The sequence below is a fragment of the Venturia canescens genome, chromosome 3 (genome assembly GCF_019457755.1).
Source record: "Venturia canescens isolate UGA chromosome 3, ASM1945775v1, whole genome shotgun sequence".
Lineage (NCBI taxonomy): Eukaryota > Metazoa > Arthropoda > Insecta > Hymenoptera > Ichneumonidae > Venturia > Venturia canescens.
Window position 1 is genome coordinate 7,534,187 of NC_057423.1, and position 17,853 is coordinate 7,552,039.

Here is a 17,853-nt window from a genome sequence, read left to right on the forward strand (position 1 = left end):
GGCTCAAACTGTCGTAAGTATATTGACGAGAAAAAACGAAACGACGATCGGCGATTCATGGACATCATTAATATTATAGATAAGAAATTTTTCTGCTAGTTGGAGAAGCAACAAAGCTCAAAATTTGACGAAACACAAAAGTGTGGCTCGTACGAACAGAGCGAAAGAGAGGAAGAACAACAAACGCGGGGTGGGGAGTAAAAGGGGACTGGAGCTCTCCGCTTCGAAGAAAAAGTCGTGCCCTATCTCACTGAGTGAGAGGGACGAGGAGGGAGGGGCGACTGGGGGGCACGGAGGCTCGAGAACTCTCAGCAGATTCTCGTGCAGGCTGCTCTGCAGCGTTCGGCAATTCTACGGTGTGGCCTCGCGGGCTCGCGGTATTTCATTTTTGTGTTCGAAGTCGAGAGTGCCGAGCTGAGTGCTGCGAAGATAATGTTTGTTTTTTCGCCCGTGCAGTTCGAAGTGTCATTGTAAATGGAATAAATGCGAAAAAGAGCGGAAGAATTGTGAAGCTAAAGCAGGTTATGTAAAAATAAAATCGGAAGGAGACAAACGCTCTGGAGTTTTGTGTAACGGAATCAAAATTTCAAATTCAACCTCGACCATTTTTGAGTGCAGGAGCAAGGGGAGGGGAAAAAATAGTTTTTATTTGGGGGGCCTGTCGCCATATTGTCAGAGTGATTTTAACGCGACTCTCTTCCGTGTTCTGTACACTGTGACGTTGCAGGTGCCGGTTTTCATCAAAGAGTTGTACGCGCGTATAAATTTATACACGTAAACACGTAACACACGCATGCGAAATATTCAAATGTCGCGTCGTCGCGAACGTGACTAACTTCTTTGGTTGCTGCGCGACGTCAACGTATATATTCATTAGGAGCTACAATAATACATCAAAGCCGGTGCAACGAAAAGTAAACATAATTGAGCAACACACACGGTTGGAACGAACAGTAAATGTTTGTTCAAATTTCCTCGTTATTTTAACACTGAATACGGAATTCGGAACATTTGTGTACGGGACGCCATAAAATTTCGTGAATCACAACAAGTGCACTACGACGCCCCCCTCTCCCTCGCGACGTCGTAAGTCGAGAAAAATATTCACCGGCAAAGTAGAGCCATAATTGGATCACGCAATCCCGTGTCGTTTCCACAATGAACTCGAAAAACTAAAAGGGGATTTTCCCCTTCCGCTGCTGCTTCGCCTCCTCAGGAAGTGAAAAATCTTTTTTTCTCACGAGGGCAATGCCACCTTACGAGATCTTGAAAATGGAAGGAAGAAGGAAAAAACATGATGGTGGATCTCATGATATACAGGAGAAAATTGTTGTCCTTGAGTGGTCGTTACAGTGATTGTGAGAGAAACGGGAAAAAGAAAATTTCAAATGCACGCAGACGACGTTACGGGTCACCTTTCACTCGGCCACGAGTCGCAGTATCGCCTTGATCGGTTCTTTTACGCTTAGCGTAGTAAAACCTGTCATTTTTCTCCCCACACCATACGTGGGTCAATAGTTTTGATAAAATACTGGTTTTACAGAAACGTGTGTGCGGGTGACTAAACTGGCGCAAAAAATCCGCAATCATTTTTTTAAATTGACGTTCGTTGTAAATACTAAATCTACAGCACACCTGCAACTCGAAGAATCGCGAGAAAAAAATGATTGTGAGAAAATGCAATCAAAAGGAATTTAACGCGCTATAGTGAATGTGCTTTGTAATGAAAATAAATCAGCGCAAAAGATCGTACCATATCGAAGCGAATTGTCGTTCGCACACTGTAGTGCGTTGACCGCCAGAGGGAATTCGTGCGCATTCGAGGAGCGGGGGGGGAGAAAAAAGGGTCCGGCCCCCACCACTCGTTCAGCACGTTTGCGCGCTAACTGTACTCAACGATATATCTATATTTATAAATAAATACATAAAAATACGTGAATATATATGTACAGACATATTTATATTCTACGATCGTGTATACGAAAGAAATACGCGAAAGGTGCACGATGTAGCGTGTGTGCAGAGGAGAGTATAAAAGATAAGTTCGAACTCAGGCTGACCTGACCCACATTAAAAATTTGGTCTCCGCGATCGAGGACACCGTGCCAAGTATTATTACGCCAAGCAGGAAACAGGAAGGGGGCGTGTTTTTGGTAGCGAATAAAATCGGTCGCGAAAAGACGAGGCGCGAACGCGGAAGCAGGCGCGACGGTGAATTTTGTTGAAATGGGACGCGGTCAGGCCCGCAGTTGAAATAAGCCGCCATGTCAAATAAAAATAAGGTCCAGCAGCCGCAGCAGCCTCAGCAGCAGCAGCAACAACAACAACAGCAACAAGCTCAGGGACATCATCAACATATAAGCTCGAGTCACGTGATCGGCAAACCGGGAGAGCAACAAGTGCCGCCGCAGTATCAACCCCCGCCCCAACCAACAGTTGGCATTCTCAAAAATCATCCCCATTTCGGCGCCGTGAACGGCCTCCCAACGAGCCTCACCCCAACTGCCGTTGGCTTAGCTCCGAACACATTGAATCATCAACAACAACAACACAGCCAAGTACTCAGAACAGCAGCCGCTGCTGCTGCCGCCGCAGCTGCGGCCGCGATCGCCGCTAAAGATGCCCACGGAAAATATTCCGGTAATTTAGATAATCAACAAAACAACGGCACCAATAACAATTCCAAAAGCTCCAGCCACCCTTACATCCCCCCGAAAATTAACAGCGGACAATATCTTCCTCCCAACAGCCAATATCCCACTGCCATTCCTATCACTGTTCCACGACAACGCATCACCGACGACGAACTCTTGCGTCTCGGACCCGTGGAAATGCTCAAATTCGTCAGAAAAACCGAGAGTGATATTGCCAGGGTTGCCGCTGAACAAAATCGTCAAATACAGAGCCTGGTAAGCGCTTTTTCTTATGTTTTTATCTGCTGCATTCAACGGATGAATTTTTTCGATTTGTCACATCGAAAAGTCCTCCGCCGTTTTTCACTATCTGGCCTCTCAACGAGAACTGTCAACATAGAAAGCGCGAGCCAATTGAGTGCGCGGGTCGTTCCCCCACTCTGCCTCCGCGCACCCGATTGGCTGGCACTAATTTAACGGTAATTTTCAAACGGCAAGTCGGAGCGAAAAAACTCTTTGAACTTTTTCGTTCGAAATCGCGAGAGCTATTCACTGAGTAAATTCGAAGCCGGAATTCGAGTCAATTTTTCATCGTTTTAGCGGAACGTTTATTGTTTTCAGCTCAGCGAACTAAGATCGTTGAAAGAAGCGAATCAACGGCTGAGCGACGACAACCAAGAGCTGCGGGATTTGTGTTGCTTTTTGGACGACGACCGTCAAAAAGGCAGGAAACTGGCGAGAGAGTGGCAAAGATTCGGGCGTTATACGGCGAGTGTAATGCGTCAAGAAGTTTCTGCTTATCAAAACAAATTGAGACAGTTGGATAACAAACAACAAGAATTAATAAAAGATAATTTAGAACTGAAAGAATTGTGCCTGTATCTCGACGAGGAGCGCGGCGGGGGACAGCGGGACGACGGCGATGGCTCGAGCTCGAGCACCAATGCCGAAGAATCTGCACCCTCCAGATCTGCCAGACACACTTCCATGTTTAACGGTAATTCATCAATTTTTTAACAGACTTTACTTTCGAAAAACGATGCAGAAAATATTTAGTAATCTCGTCAGTTTTCAAAATTTTTCTTTTTACAATTTTTTGTTTATTTTCAATCGGTTTTGAGGTTAAAATCGGGAACTTTTTTTACTCGTTCACTGCATAATGACGAAACGATGTCGACTCTGACAGATCAAACGATGCAATACGTGAGGAGTTTGGAGCAAAGGGTAAAACAGCTGGAGGAAGATAAAAGTGCGTTGCAGGCTCGCGCCCAGACTTGGGAGTCACAGCCCGGCGAAGTTTGGGAAAATCCGGGAAGTCCGACCGACACTAATTTGGGTGGTCGTCCGGAGGCTGTAGTAAGGGCTCTTCAAGTTCTCGAAGTAAGGGAACAGCTCGAGAGGGAAGCAGGTCACGATGGGGAAAAAGCACTCGTTCGTGAAATGTGTAACGTATGTAAAAATGACGAGCGACGAACCCCTTAATATTTCGAATGAATATCGATGGATGTCGTTGAAGATTGAATCGACGAAAATACTATTTTGCTTACTGCCTTTACAGGTTGTCTGGCGAAAACTCGAGGAGGGACCTCAAACCAGGCGTTGAAAAATTCACGGCGAAGCTCAACTCTGTTTTTTGGGAAATCAGGAAACAAAAATCTGCGGCTTTGTGACATTAAAAGGATTCTCAATCTCATCAAAAATCTTGAGCGTATGCAGCGGAAATTTTGATCAGACGTTTCCCTGGCAATTCATGGGAATCGAGCTTATTTTTATTTTCGAAAATTTTTTCGTCTGAACTTGTACAAAAACATATTCTTGCCATGAAAAAATGCTTCGAAAACTTTCAATTTTCATTGACTGGAATTTGAGGAAAATCCTAATTTCCTTTTCTCTGTATACGCCACATTTTTTTCACTGAAAATTGGGTTTTTATATTGGCACGTGTTTTACACGTTGTTTTCATCCCATTGCCTTGTAGTATTATTTTTCTGTATACATATCCAGGTTTAGTGCATTGTAAAAATGTTACAAATTTCTTAGATTATTTGTTCAGAGATAACTTTAGTGTTTTTCATTCATATTTATATCAATGAATCTCTTTATATTTGTATATAATATACAGCATAAATGAATCAATTATTTTATTAGTTTTTAGGCATCGAATTATTTTCTGTAGTCGGGCGATAGAAATCTATTTATACAGACTATTTGTAGCGCCATCTTGCCTTCCATAGCACATTGTTAATAAATTTTTATTTTCATTAAAGTTTATTTCTGCCTTTCATTCATTTTTTCTAATATGACCATTTTTTATCTGTCAAAGCTCCCCAAGATGTGAATATAATTCATAAAAATCTTTAAAATTCTGTGACAATGACTTTCGGCTGATTTTCAGAACCGGGTTTCGATAAAATCTTTAAATTTTTTCACTCGTCGGAAGTGATGCAATTTTCGGTACCACGAGCATCCAATTTTTCTCGAAGGTCCAAAAATTTTGATATTCGCGAATCTCTGAAGTTTTGTAGCAAAAATAACTTTTTAATGACGTTTCAATTTGTAAAAATTCTTCGAAAATTCGTTAAATAAAAAAAAAATGAAAAAATTGTTTAATTTTGGATATTTGAAAAATTTTGATCATCCGAATATCACGTGTTTACTGATGCTGATACTGAAAAAGATGGAGCACAAGCTGAAGAATTGAAAATGAACCAAGGACACTCGAACACGTTCTAATAATGCACGCCGAGTCCGAGGCTCTTTTATCTTTTTTTCCCTTATGAGGAAGAAAAGGGTAATTATTACAGGCGTTTACTTTCCTCCTCTAGGGAGTTCCTGAAAAAAGGGGGTAAAGGGAAAAAACGCTCGGTCTCGTTTCGAGCATAATGCGAATGGACGCATCCCTGAATACGCAACATCTACAAACATACGTTTCTATTTTTAACGCTTCAAAGAACTTTCACAGCTTGTCAATGGGCCGGGCTCGCGTTAGATTGCCCTACATCCCCTCTGCCTGGCCCTCGAGACTTTTCAATGCCACATTTTTTCACAATTCTAACCTTTTCCCAAAAATGTGACAAACCAAAATTACTCGAATTCGGAATCAATTTTACGAGCTACGGAAAACCCAATTTTCTTCCTGAATTTTTCGAGTTTTTTGTCTTCAAACAGTGTTGAATCAGTTTTTTTTCAATTAAAACGAAATACATTGGCAACAAATTCGATGAATTCATCCAAAATCATTTGACTGTAGATCAAAGAGACTCGCGAATTACGAAACTTTCTTCTTTGTGATCAGCAACCTAACCTCAAAAATCGTTTTCTAACTTTCCTGTCAACATCGAAATCGTTTGATCGACGAAGAAAATTCCTTAAAAAATGTACGCAAAAATTGGAAATTTGTGCTCGCTGATCGATCAATGAAAATCTGGAATTGAATTAATAATATATTCATGATTTTTTTTCAATCAGCCGATCGATCGTCGACGATATGAATTTTGTAATTCGTGGTTAAAAAACGAAAGAATTTGCTTACAGTACTTTTCTCGTTTTTTTTTTCGTTTTATTTAAAAAAAAATGAATGAAATATTTAACGTTGATTGAAAAAGTGCAGTGAATGACCAACAATGTGGGATTTTTCGAGGAGGAAAAGAAGGGGCGACGAAGTTTGATGTTTGCGTCCAACATATCTTGGAAGTCGAGCAGCGTGTGAATCTTGAGCGGAGTTTGCGCGTCTCGAAATTATAAAAGCTCCGATGTAACGTGAAATTGTGGTGGGGTAAGAAAAAAAACACACGACAGGGATGTCAGAGCTAAGAGAGATGAGAGAGATCGGGGATGTGCGTGTGTGGAGGACTCGCGGAAGACAACGCGAGATTCGTCCTTCTTGCTGTTGTTCTCGCTGCCTATATGGTCGCCGGAGCAGCGCTTTTTCAAAAGCTCGAATCCGATCTTGAAGTTAAGCAGGTGCGAGGAATTGTGGTTTTTCGAGACTTTTTATTTACCGGAAAAATCCGATTTTCAATTTGAATTTCAATATTTGGATGTCAAGTTTACGATCTTACGATGAAGAAAATTGAATAAAAAGAAAAATTCGTTGGTTACCTTTTTCAAGTTTATAATTTGGCAGAAATCATTTTGTTCCCTATAAACTTGGGAGCTCGAACGTCAAAAATTTCAAAAGTCTCGAAATCTCAAATTTTTTTTCATTGTTTTGTTAAAATTTGTTTCCGAGCGTTTCGAAAGTTTGAACGTCGCAAAAACGACGGAGTGCGTCCGGTGAAAAATCGAGTGGAGTGTCATTAAGGGCGTAAGTCAACAGAAAAATGTGTTTTTCCATTCAGGCAGCTGAATTTTGGCGTGTTTATCACACTTTTCGACGACATCATTTGGGCAACGGTCCCCAAGCTCTGCAACGTCTTCACGACCTGCTTTACGCCTATGGGAACGCTTCGTCGACTGGGATAATAAACAAACGACGACGCTGGGATTTCTCCGGAAGTTTTCACTTCGTTGGGACGATTGTTTCAACGATCGGTATTCCCAAATTCATGAAAATTTTCTTCAATTTATAGAAATGCGATTTTTATCGACCATTCAAGTTTTTGTGACTTCTCAGTTGACGTGAAAATCATTTTTTTTCTGTTTTGCATTTGCGCTCGATTTTTTGCAGACTCGAAAGAGAGTCTGCCAAAGATTTTTTTACTCTGCGGACGCTAAATTCGCTTCGCGTCGCAAGGGACTAAAAAAGTCTGGAAAATTTGACAGATGCGTAAAAGCAATCAACATTTTTTTCAATGTTTTGTCAAAAAATGAACATTTTGACATAAAACGATGGCCAACTCGAAAATAATCCGTGTCACGCGCTCCCTCACTTTTGCACTATACGAACTACTGTTTTTTAATGAGAAAGAGGAAGAGAGAAAGCGAGTTGGGTCGACGGCACGCACGAGAATGCACAGGGAATTCCGGAATGTTAATATCACTGAGACGACCCAGTGTCCTCGTTAAATTCTCTCTTTAGCGTTGTTATTTGCATCCGGTTTTGTTGTTGCAACAAAAATTACTATCCAATAATTGAGACAGAAAATATTTTCCATATCGAACGAAAAAAGAAAATGTTTTGTTTTATTCGAAAAATGAATTTTGAGCTCAAATATTTTCAGGACGATGAAGTAATCGATTTTTTTTTAATAAACGAGAGATAAACTTCAATATTTTTGCAGGATACGGAAGTACGGCTCCGCAGACAACTGCTGGACGAGCTGCAGTCATTCTTTACGGTTTTCTGGGCTGTTCTGGTAATTATTCGAACGAAATAATAATTTTTTATAAAATATTATTTACTCATTTTTAATTGAACGCAAGGAACTGACATTTCCGTTTATTTCGTCACAAAAATATGTCACTGCGTTTTTTTCTCCTCAAAATTGAATTCAATTTTCAGTAACAAGAAAGAGTTTAAAAACTTTGTAGTTTTTTTTGTAATTAACTTCGTTCTTTTTTGACACAGGGCTCGGGGCCAGTTCCTCGTTTTCTTTATAATTTTTGATTTATCTATGACGAACGCGTTTCGGTTGTGAATTTTGAATTTCGTACAATGGATTGATCGTTGGTGAGAAAATAACGAGTCGTGGGTCTGTCGGAGTCTGCTTTTGGAGTGTATGAAAATACGAAATCGTTGATTTTGACAGGAGGAATTTTGTTTTTCAACCTCTTCCTCGAGCGTATAATAACGTTTCTCGCATGGATATTGCGGAGCCTTCATCTTCGACGTTTGAAGAAACGTTTGCGAAAAACGACCCTGGCCTCTCGTCGGCTTCCGCGCCCGGGATCGAACGCGAGAACAACACTGCCCGATATTCTCGACGACGACGACGACGAGTGCGGCCTCGAGCACTGGAAACCAAGCGTCTATTGGGTCATGCTTTATCTGTCGTTGGCATCCTGCGGAATCGCATGCTGTGCCGCTGCCCTTTACGCACCGCTCGAAGGCTGGAGCTACTTCGATGCCCTTTACTTTTGTTTCGTCAGCTTCGCCACCATCGGTTTCGGCGATTTTGTCAGCACGCAACAACCCAATTATCCATACGTTCATTTGTAAGTGCACTCAAAGTTACTCGAGATTTTATAAAATTTCAATCAACACTTATTTTTTGCATTTTCTACCATCGTTTGAATTTTCCGTCCGCAATGACATTTATTTGTCAAATTTTCGAGCCAAAACTATAGTCAAAATTACTCGATTTTCATTCGAATTATTCCCATTTACAAATGGCAAATATATTTTTCGTCTTTTCGATGCAAGTGAAACAAAATTCACGTAATTTTCGATGTGCTGAATAAAAATAAAGAAAATTGAACGTTCTTTGACAGGTGAAAAATCGCTATGAGAAATTCCAGCAGAAAACTGTAGACACTTGTGATTTTTTTTTTAATCCGCAGATATAGATTCGCAAATTTTCTATTCCTCGTGGTCGGCTGTTGCTGCATATATTCGTTGTTGAATGTGACCTCGATCGTGATAAAGCAGGCGTTGAATTATGTGATACGAAAGCTGCAGTGCGAAGGTCGTGGCTTGGCAGCGCCGCATTTGCCGCGTCGAAAATCATCGATATCGACGATTTATTATCCAAGAAGAAGGCCGACGCGAGTGGGGCCGCGTGATTCGCTGAAATCCTCGGAGCCGAGTGTGATCGATACGCCGAGGCGAATGTCCGGCGAGTTAATCTCCATGAGAGATTTCTTGTCCTCGAACAAGGTCGAGCTCGCGGTTATGCAGAAACATCTTTACGAAGCTGCCCAAATGCAAAAAGGTTGCGGATCATCGACCTCGACCACTCCGAACCATCAGCCGAGCTTTCGTCCTGGTGCCGTCGGTCCTCTGGCCATCGCGAGCGAGAAATTTGAAAACAGAAACAACGTTAATAGATGAACACAAATAACAAACAGAGTGATCACTAAAAATTATTCACAAATGTCGAGAAAACGAAGAAAAACGGTTTTGTTTGGCTCCTGTCAGCCGAAAAAATCATATTTGAATAGAAAAGTTATCGAACATTTTTTAAAATCCCTAGAAAATTATTATTTTGAGCTCCAATAAAAATAAAATTCAATTTTTTTGTTCTCCAGCTAGCGAAACAAGACGACGCACGAATGTCTGTAAGAATTCCAGTAATTATAAGTCGAAATAATTGTTCAAATATTTTTCGAATCGTTCGTAGGTTTGAAAATATTTTTTAAAATCTCATTACTGTCGGACAACTTTATTTTAAGACTTGTTACAGTATTTAATCACTGACTTTACCCCAACGACATTCACAAACATACAGCTGGTTGTCTTCGCATATTTCCCATAGTGTGTATTATGCACGTGTATATAATGATGAGCGTTAAATAAAATTGAGCCTGTTTCTACAACATTTTTCAATGACTTCAATAACCTTTTTCTCGCTGGTTCTTTTTAAAGCTTTATTTTTATTTTCTTTTTTTTTTTTCGTTTCATTTTGTCCTAAATTTTATTGCACTTGGACGAAAGTTGTGATTCCTTAATCGAGAGTCGTGGACAAATATCGTTTTTTTTTGTTATAGAAATGAGAAAGTTTTTATGGGATTTTTAATATGCGGAATGAAAGCGTGTAAAGAACGAAGATAAACTGATTGGAAAAATAGGAATTGACGAAAAATGTTGGTTTTGCGAGTAACGAATTTGCGAGTACTCGAAATTTTGATGAATTTTTTATCATATTTTTGTAATGTGAGATTCGACGAATAAGGAAATGAGAGAGTACAATTTCATTCTTGAGCTTGAGTCTAAGTTATTGAATGAGAAATTGGTTTCTTATACGTTTTTTGTTTGATAAAAATCTGAAGGTGACATCGAACGAAATCGTCGACGAGCGCAGCTACAAGATTGCAGCTCGGGAACGAACAATCTATGAAAATGTCGAGGTCGTAAACTATCATCGAGCTAGCTGTACCTAAAGAATTTGTTTTTTCGATTTTTCTCTCTCGTTCTACGAATTCGCATGATTCCCATGTCTCTTTGATTGGAGAATATTATTTTGCATTTTTTTTCTTCTAGTTTTGAGACTTTTCGTCTCGGAGAAATGTCGGAAAACTTTGACGATCGCCTGTGAGTTCGCAGACAGCACTGATGAACGCCTACATTTCCAAAAAGGATGTTCGCAAGAACGATATCTCTCTCGTTCAAGTGACTAGAACGTCGTTTTTCTCTTATTTTCTCACTTCTTCTGCTTTTTCTTGTTCGAGACTAATTTTGCGAACGATGACAGTTTCTAGATATGAATTAGAAAAAAAAGGTCGAATGATTTGGCTGGAATTGAAAAATTGACAAGATTTCTGAGAGTTACGAGCTTCAAAGTCTAGAAATTCGATTTATTTGTCATGCTAAACGTCAACGCACGATTTCTCTCGTTAGTGACCGACCACCGGTTCGAAAAAAACGAAAAGTTCCTTTTTCGAATCAACGTTTTTTCATATCCCGCGAAAGAGAGCGTGAAAAATTAGGCTAAAAACGAAAAGAATCCAGCGAACGAAAATGGCGTCGATTCGATAACAATTTTTCGCCTAAATATTCTTCAATCTTAAAGAATCTTGACATTTTACCTCGGCCCCCCCCCCCCCCCCCCCGGCCCTGGAACAAAACATCGAATTTTCCGATTCAATATTAATTCCCTGTCGTTGAGGGACGAAAAAATCCAAAAACTTGATCGATCATTGCGCCAAAAAACGCCTCGATATTTGAAGCATTCTCGTTGACGATGAAAAACAACAGTGTGTGAAAAGAATAAAAAAAATTGTGTCGTTTCGCAACGACCAAAGACAGAGCATCCCCTTTTTCGCGAAAGAGGGATGAGCACCGACGTTTTCGACGTCGGCGCCAACAAGCTGCCTTCCAACAAGGTTTCCTCGGTCCCGAGAACATTCCAACGCGTCATCTGCTCCACGGTGACGCGATCTCGAACCGAGAATCGCAGCAAAAAGCACAACCTTCCATTTTCCCTCCGTTTTCACTGTATTTTCTTTCAAATTCCATTTTCCTATCGGCTTTTCCTCATCCGCTCGTTGTGCAACAAAACGAGATTCATATCTCGATTAAATTTTCATCAAAAACCGCTTTCGGAGCGGCGTTTCGAACATCGTTCTTCAGCGTATATCACGCATGCGAACAAACTGTTGTTGCCCGGACAATTCAAGCCCGGAGCCGATGAGATCGACCTCCGTAGCCGATATTTTCATCATTTTAGGCTTCAAAAAACCTGCCTCGATTTCACAGCCCTGCAAATAATCGCTCATGAGAAAATTCGCCTCGACGATATTCGACGATTGCGTCCGATGCTCGCGCGGCGGTCGATTTCGTGTGCGCGGTACTTTGTCCGCTGGCTCCATTAAACTCGAGTGTTTTTTACGTTGATGCTGCAAGAGCTTCGCCTTGCTCGCGTACTGCTTGTGACACCATTGACAACCCTGCGGCGTCGTCGTTATGCTTCCGACTGTTTGACTGAAGCTCAAATTCGGCAAACCTCCGGAATCTGCCTCTTTGTGACGATTGCTCGGTGGCAACGCCGCTCCTGGATGATTTTTCACGATGTGCGCTTTTCTCTTGCTGCTGCTTTTATAAATCTGCCAAGAAATCCATCATCTTTATATCGTTGTAAAACTACTAATTAGAGAATAAAATGGAAACGTCAAAGAGGAGAAATTCGAAAGTGGAATCACAAAAATCAAAATAATTCAGTGGAATGAAAATAAATTTATGATGATTGCTCTCTGAACAGTTCCGAGTGTAATAAAATTCTGACTAATTCTTACTTTGTCACAATACTGGCAGTAATAATCCCGAGTTTGTCGCAAAATTGGTAAATTCAATTCGGGCACCGATTCCGGCGAAACATCGGGATGACGCTTTGCCAAATGATTTACGAGCATCCCGCGTCTTTTAAAACCGACCAGGCATTGATGGCACTTGTAAACGAATCGATTGTAGTCCGTTGGATTAACCTGAAATTCGAATGATTCAATAAAAGACCGAAGTTCGATGACGAAGAAAGATTTAAGAATTTTCCATAGTTCCCAGGAATAGTATTTTTTCGTACCTTCGGTACAAACTTTTTGATCTGATTATTTTGGGCCGTTTGATCACGGTTTGTTCTCTGAGAATCGTGCATTCTCGTCATATGCTCTTTGAGTTTGTCCTTTCGTTTGAATTGTTTCTGGCAATTCGCACAATGAAATTCTCTGTAAAAAAAAAAATAAATTTTCGAGTAAAAATCAAATGTGCTCAAGGGCAAAAAAGGAAAAATGAAAGGAGAAATATAATCTCAATGAAATTGGTACCTGTGATCAGAATGACGCAGCAAATGCAATCGCAGTTTATCAATGGTGGGAAAAGGCTTGGCGCAAAATTGACACTTGTGCTTACGTTCGCAATGATGAGCTCTTATGTGCTTACGAATAATCGAATATTTAACAAAGGTTCTCGGACATTGGGGACAACTGAACGTCTCGTCCTCGTTTCGATGTATTTCGACATGGTCTTTGAGCATTAAAACTTGATTGAATAGTTCGCAGCATATCGGGCATTCGAATATTTGTTTGTTCTCTGTTAATCACAATATTAGATCGTTAGAATTTCAATGTTTCAGTGTCGATTGCATTTTTACTACAATTAAAATTCTCGAAGTTTTAAATTAAAACATTTTTGTGGACTTTTTAATTTTTCAATGAGTGATTTTGAATACTTTCTTCTGCGTACTTTTGAAAATGAGTATTTTTAGTATTTATCGATTGGATTTCATTGATTTTTCCAAAAGGTTTTACATTTATTGATTATTATTCAACTTTGTTGCTATTTTTTTTACCTCTGTGAGTTTTCAGGTGGCAGGACAAAGCCGAGTTGTTCATAAAACGTTTGAAGCAAATGTTACATGGCAGTGGTTTTTGGTCCTCGGCACCGTGCACCAAATAATGCTGTTGTAATCGCACTTTGGTGGCGAAGCGTTTGTAGCACATGTCGCATTTGTGTGAGGCGAGAGGTGTCATTATTGTTGATTGTAAACGTCGGCCGTGTTTGGCGACGTGTTGGATGAGGTGATTGCGAGTTTTAAAAGTCTCGTTGCACTGCGGACAAGAATCGTCGACATTTTGGTCTGAGAAAACGTCGCTCGTGTGCGAGAGTGAGTGCAAATACAGTAAACTCGATTCGCTAAAAATTAAATTGCACGTGAGGCATTTCCACTCGGTCGAATTTTGACGAGAATTCTCTTTTTCCTTCGTTTCGTCCCCATGGAATATTTTCATGTGTCGATTTCGATTGTGAGGATGCAAAAAATTTTCACCGCACGTGTTGCACTCGTAACGAGGCGATTTCGCTCCTGGGTGAATCAACAAATGTCTTTTCAGACTGTAACTTCGCGGAAACACCTTCGGGCAGTGCGGACACGTGTACAACGAATTTTCACCGTCTACCACTTTGAAGAGTTTGCTAAAAAGATGCAAAAATTTGAGTTATTTTGTGAGAAAAAGATAAATAAAAAGAGGGTTACAAGAGTGCTTGAAAATGCGGCTTTGCACGAAGAAAACTGAAGAGTTGTGTCAGGAACACAAAAAAAATACTCACTTAGTCGACACAGCCATTTTTCTACCCTTGATTCTCGATTTCGGTTCGACTTTCGGCTTGTCGTGAATCGTCAAGTGCTTTTGGAGCTTGGTTGATGTCAAGAAACGTTGATTACACTCAAAACACGGCCAAGAATTCGAATCAGTCAACTCTAGAAAAATCAATCAAACGGATAATAAAAGTGAATGAGATTTTGTGAAAAATTCAAAAGTTACGCAAATCGTGTACTTTTTCATTCAGTCGGAATACAATATAAGCCGAATGTACATTTTTCTTTCGATTAAATTCGTATTGTTCCTTATTTCATCCTCACCTCTATCGTGTTTGATTCCGGGTTCGAGAATCTTCAAATTCCTGCGAGCAGCGTATTCGGGATTAGGCCCAGCTTTCAATTCCTCTTTCGGCAAAATGTTTCTGGTCGTCAAAAATACGATTCCATCGGCCTGTTGGCAAATTCCAAGATTTTGTTCTTTGTATGTGGTGGCTGGTCTGACGAATCGCATCCAATTCGAGACATCTGAAAAAAAAATAAAAACATTGAATAGAAGTTCTTAACAGCATTTTGAATCAAAAAATGAATAAGAAAACTGAAGGGATTAAAATAAATTTCTCTTGTAGTTCGTACTTTCATTTGAAACGTCGATTTTAAAAAATTCTCTGTTCTCAGTTTCATAGAGCAGTGGTAAAGAGCTTTCAAAAGGTGTGCCATCGTAAGGGCAAAAAATTCCTTCGATCGGTCCGAATTGTGTTCGCGAGCGAATATTTCTTTTGGCAAAAACTCCAAAATTTGCATGCCCGAATGAATTATTTGATCCTGGTAATTTTTGGATGGATAAATATGAACCAGGAAGGGTGGCGATAGCTCTGGAAGGTACGGGTTGATCGGCAATCGTACGAACGTTGTTCATCGTGCATTCGCCCGTTTTGTGACAAACGGAATCGCACTGTCCGCAGAAAAATGTTTTTTTGTCGTTTATCTGGCGTCTCGAGCGTCTAACGATTCTTTTCTCTGATTCCTTGATCTTATGATCTTTTGCATTCGCTTTTTGCACCTTTGGAATTTTCTCGATTATCGTAGAAACTGGTAAATTTATGTCTGTTTCGTTCTCTTTTTTTATTGATTCTGCCACAACCACTATTGGCTCCTCATTCATTTCCTGATTTCTCAGTGTACCCATCACGTTTATTTGATCGTCCTGCATCACCAGAAAATCTCGTGTCAAAGCAAATTCGGTGCCAGGGATGCCTGCCAGCATTAAAGGAGTTGCTGAAGTTTCCAATTCCGATGTCGTTTCTAGAAAAATTCAAACGAACAAATACTTCAATCAATTTTATTGAAATAAACGAACAAAAAAATGGCAAATTTTTTGCAATTATTTACTGAAATAATAATAAAAGTTCAAATAATTCTGAATATTGTCGTGTCACCTTGCATCAAAATCAATTGTTCGTCAACGTCGGCAACCAGTTCCTCCTCATCAGCAGCATTGACAAAATCATTGACAACGTGACTCTGTTCTGTGGTTTCGTCTCTGGCTTGATCCGCAACAAAGTTGATAGCAGCTGGAGCACTTGTTTCGCTTTCAGGCTGAACAACCAGCGGAGATGATGGACCTTGAAGAACCACTACCGAATTGTGAAACGGCAGAGGTGGTAAGGGGACTGGAGTTGGTGAATAACGAGCTGCCGAACTCATGTTTGGATCCAGAGGACTGACACGGTGCTCAAAATCCGAGAGCGGAGAAGCTGCTCGTGGAGAAAATGGAACTTGTTCGTAGGCAGGAAACATTTTTGAATAATCACGTGATTGATCCTCCATATATCCCACCTGGAAGTTTTTACACTGAAGTTTGGTTGACAGTTCTTTTTTATACAAAACAACACAGTAATTTTCAATATGGTTGGTAAACTAAATTCTTTGTATCGTAATGTGATTTTAATCACTATGTCTTATTATGTATTTTAGAAAATTTCATTCATTAATTCAAGAGTATTCTGTTTATAGAAACATAGAAATGGATTTTACTACGATTCGTTAGAATAAGAATTGTATCTCAATATTTCATTAATTTGAAAAATCAAAAACTTGCTCGTAATTATCGTTATTTTTGTATATTGGAAAATCATTGATTGCTATTAAAAAATATCTTTTCCATTACGAAGAACAGTAGAGATAAGGGTTACGAACATTTTTTGGCAAATTCCCTATCATTGAAAACTCGTTTTTAAAATTGTTTACAATCACCTTTTGGATCAGTAATAATAATATATAACGTTCGTCGATGTTGTGTTGAATGAAAAAAAAAAAAAAAAGAAAGAGAAAGATATGACAATCGTTCCTACCAATTGAAACAGCAGAGGAGAGTGACATAATAAAACTTACAGTTAAAAACAAGAGCCTGTTGTTGGATTTTTTCACAGGATCGCCGAGAGTTGATGCGAGAAGATTATTAGTTGGCCAATTTTCCGAAATTTCAGATGTTTTGTTGTCCAAAATCGACATCTCGATTGAATCGACAGGGCCCCCCTCGGGAGGGCCCCTCGAATCCATATTATAACTGTCGTTATCGTACAAACAACCGTCGATGCAGTTTTTCAATCATTTTATAAGATATGATTGGAACGAAATCGAAATAAAAAATAAAAACAAAGGGGAAATCTAAACGATGGGACCCGATACTCGATTTTTTGTAATCCTTACAGCTGTCTTCTGCGCGAAGTAAATACACAAGAGCCGCACGCGCAAGCCATATTATTTTTTTTGTACACACTCATACGTATACACATAAAATGGTAACTCGCGCAAATTAGGTTTCGTAAACGCGTTTTTGTTTTTGACACTCGGCAACTTTTTTGACGAATCTCAAGAGATCCTCGACTTGACCGTCACGATATTTGCTCTGACGAATCTTCGGATCATCTATGTTGTCTCACTTAACCTGAAAACTCACTGTCAATTCTCGTTTTCGACAAACAAATTAAAAACAATGGAAATCATATATTTTACCCGGAGATAGCACACCTGCCGCTGATTATTGTGACGAGGGACAAAAGCTGTGAATTTTTTCTCTCTCTCCCCGAACAACCACTATAATTTCGCATCCCCGTCGTCAGCAACAATCGAGTCTTATCGATTGCTTTTATTGCCAGCTTCAGACAAAATGAGAACCGCTGCAAAGTGGCGGGAAATTATAAAATATGTTCAGAGTTTTTGTAAATAAAAAAAAATACTCGCCATTTATTATTACATACTGCTGAATATTTATTGACTAGTGCTAAAATACGTTGGCGTTCTTCATTCAATCTAGTACCATTTTCCGTAGAAAGGATCATCCAGGGTGTTAATTGAATAACTGAAGGATAAAAAAATGGAAAAGTGGGCAAAAATACACCGTTTTTTCGTTTCCGAAATTGAGTCCATCATTGTTTGATATTCAAGATCAGGATATTTGGAGGTTATAGGCATATGACATCTTTCAGCAAGAGTGCAGCGACCTCGTCCGCCCCCATAAAAAGTTTTTGCTTAACAACAGGGAAACAGGAGTAAACAAACTTGGCGTGCGTCCAAGATTTAGTTCGAAC

General features: G+C 39.9%; 3 protein-coding genes across 5 annotated transcripts; 2 read left to right on the forward strand and 1 right to left on the reverse strand.

Annotated features, from left to right (window-relative positions):
* Nucleotides 1-351: 351 nt before the first annotated feature.
* Ccdc85 (coiled-coil domain-containing protein 85) lies at nt 352-4,904 on the forward strand. Its single transcript, XM_043415476.1, has 4 exons — nt 352-2,909; nt 3,255-3,630; nt 3,820-4,082; nt 4,192-4,904. Exons 1-4 carry the CDS (start codon nt 2,265-2,267, stop codon nt 4,234-4,236), a joined length of 1,329 nt encoding a protein of 442 aa, XP_043271411.1. The 5' UTR covers nt 352-2,264; the 3' UTR covers nt 4,237-4,904.
* A 124-nt stretch (nt 4,905-5,028) lies between these two features.
* LOC122408607 (potassium channel subfamily K member 13-like) lies at nt 5,029-10,051 on the forward strand. The gene is made up of 5 exons (XM_043415477.1): nt 5,029-6,596; nt 6,974-7,166; nt 7,856-7,930; nt 8,324-8,729; nt 9,075-10,051. Exons 1-5 carry the CDS (start codon nt 6,468-6,470, stop codon nt 9,562-9,564), a joined length of 1,293 nt encoding a protein of 430 aa, XP_043271412.1. The 5' UTR covers nt 5,029-6,467; the 3' UTR covers nt 9,565-10,051.
* LOC122408604 (PR domain zinc finger protein 10-like) lies at nt 9,880-17,413 on the reverse strand. Of its 3 annotated transcripts, none has more exons than XM_043415473.1 (11): nt 17,279-17,413; nt 16,655-17,210; nt 15,700-16,099; nt 14,897-15,565; nt 14,585-14,788; nt 14,272-14,422; nt 13,514-14,136; nt 12,990-13,254; nt 12,749-12,890; nt 12,465-12,653; nt 9,880-12,275 (listed from the first exon to the last, which is right to left on the reverse strand). In XM_043415473.1, the coding sequence occupies exons 2-11, from the start codon at nt 16,820-16,822 to the stop codon at nt 11,799-11,801; spliced, it is 3,288 nt and encodes a 1,095-aa protein (XP_043271408.1). In that variant the 5' UTR covers nt 16,823-17,210; nt 17,279-17,413; the 3' UTR covers nt 9,880-11,798. The 3 variants fall into 3 exon arrangements, with proteins under 3 accessions (XP_043271408.1, XP_043271409.1, XP_043271406.1); XM_043415474.1 differs by having other exon boundaries at nt 17,294-17,384; XM_043415471.1 differs by having other exon boundaries at nt 16,655-17,357.
* Between the last annotated feature and the right edge of the window lie 440 nt (nt 17,414-17,853).

Coding starts and splice junctions, on each gene's coding strand:
- LOC122408607 (XM_043415477.1), top strand. CDS start 6,468: ATGTGCGTGTGTGGAGGACTCGCGGAAGACAACGCGAGATTCGTCCTT. Junction 6,597..6,973: donor CCGATCTTGAAGTTAAGCAG/GTGCGAGGAATT, acceptor TTTTCCATTCAG/GCAGCTGAATTTTGGCGTGT. Junction 8,730..9,074: donor AATTATCCATACGTTCATTT/GTAAGTGCACTC, acceptor TTTAATCCGCAG/ATATAGATTCGCAAATTTTC.
- Ccdc85 (XM_043415476.1), top strand. CDS start 2,265: ATGTCAAATAAAAATAAGGTCCAGCAGCCGCAGCAGCCTCAGCAGCAG. Junction 3,631..3,819: donor ACACACTTCCATGTTTAACG/GTAATTCATCAA, acceptor CGACTCTGACAG/ATCAAACGATGCAATACGTG. Junction 4,083..4,191: donor TCGTTCGTGAAATGTGTAAC/GTATGTAAAAAT, acceptor CTGCCTTTACAG/GTTGTCTGGCGAAAACTCGA.
- LOC122408604 (XM_043415473.1), bottom strand. CDS start 16,822: ATGGATTCGAGGGGCCCTCCCGAGGGGGGCCCTGTCGATTCAATCGAG. Junction 13,255..13,513: donor CCACCTGAAAACTCACAGAG/GTAAAAAAAATA, acceptor TGTGATTAACAG/AGAACAAACAAATATTCGAA. Junction 12,891..12,989: donor CTGCGTCATTCTGATCACAG/GTACCAATTTCA, acceptor TTTTTTTTACAG/AGAATTTCATTGTGCGAATT.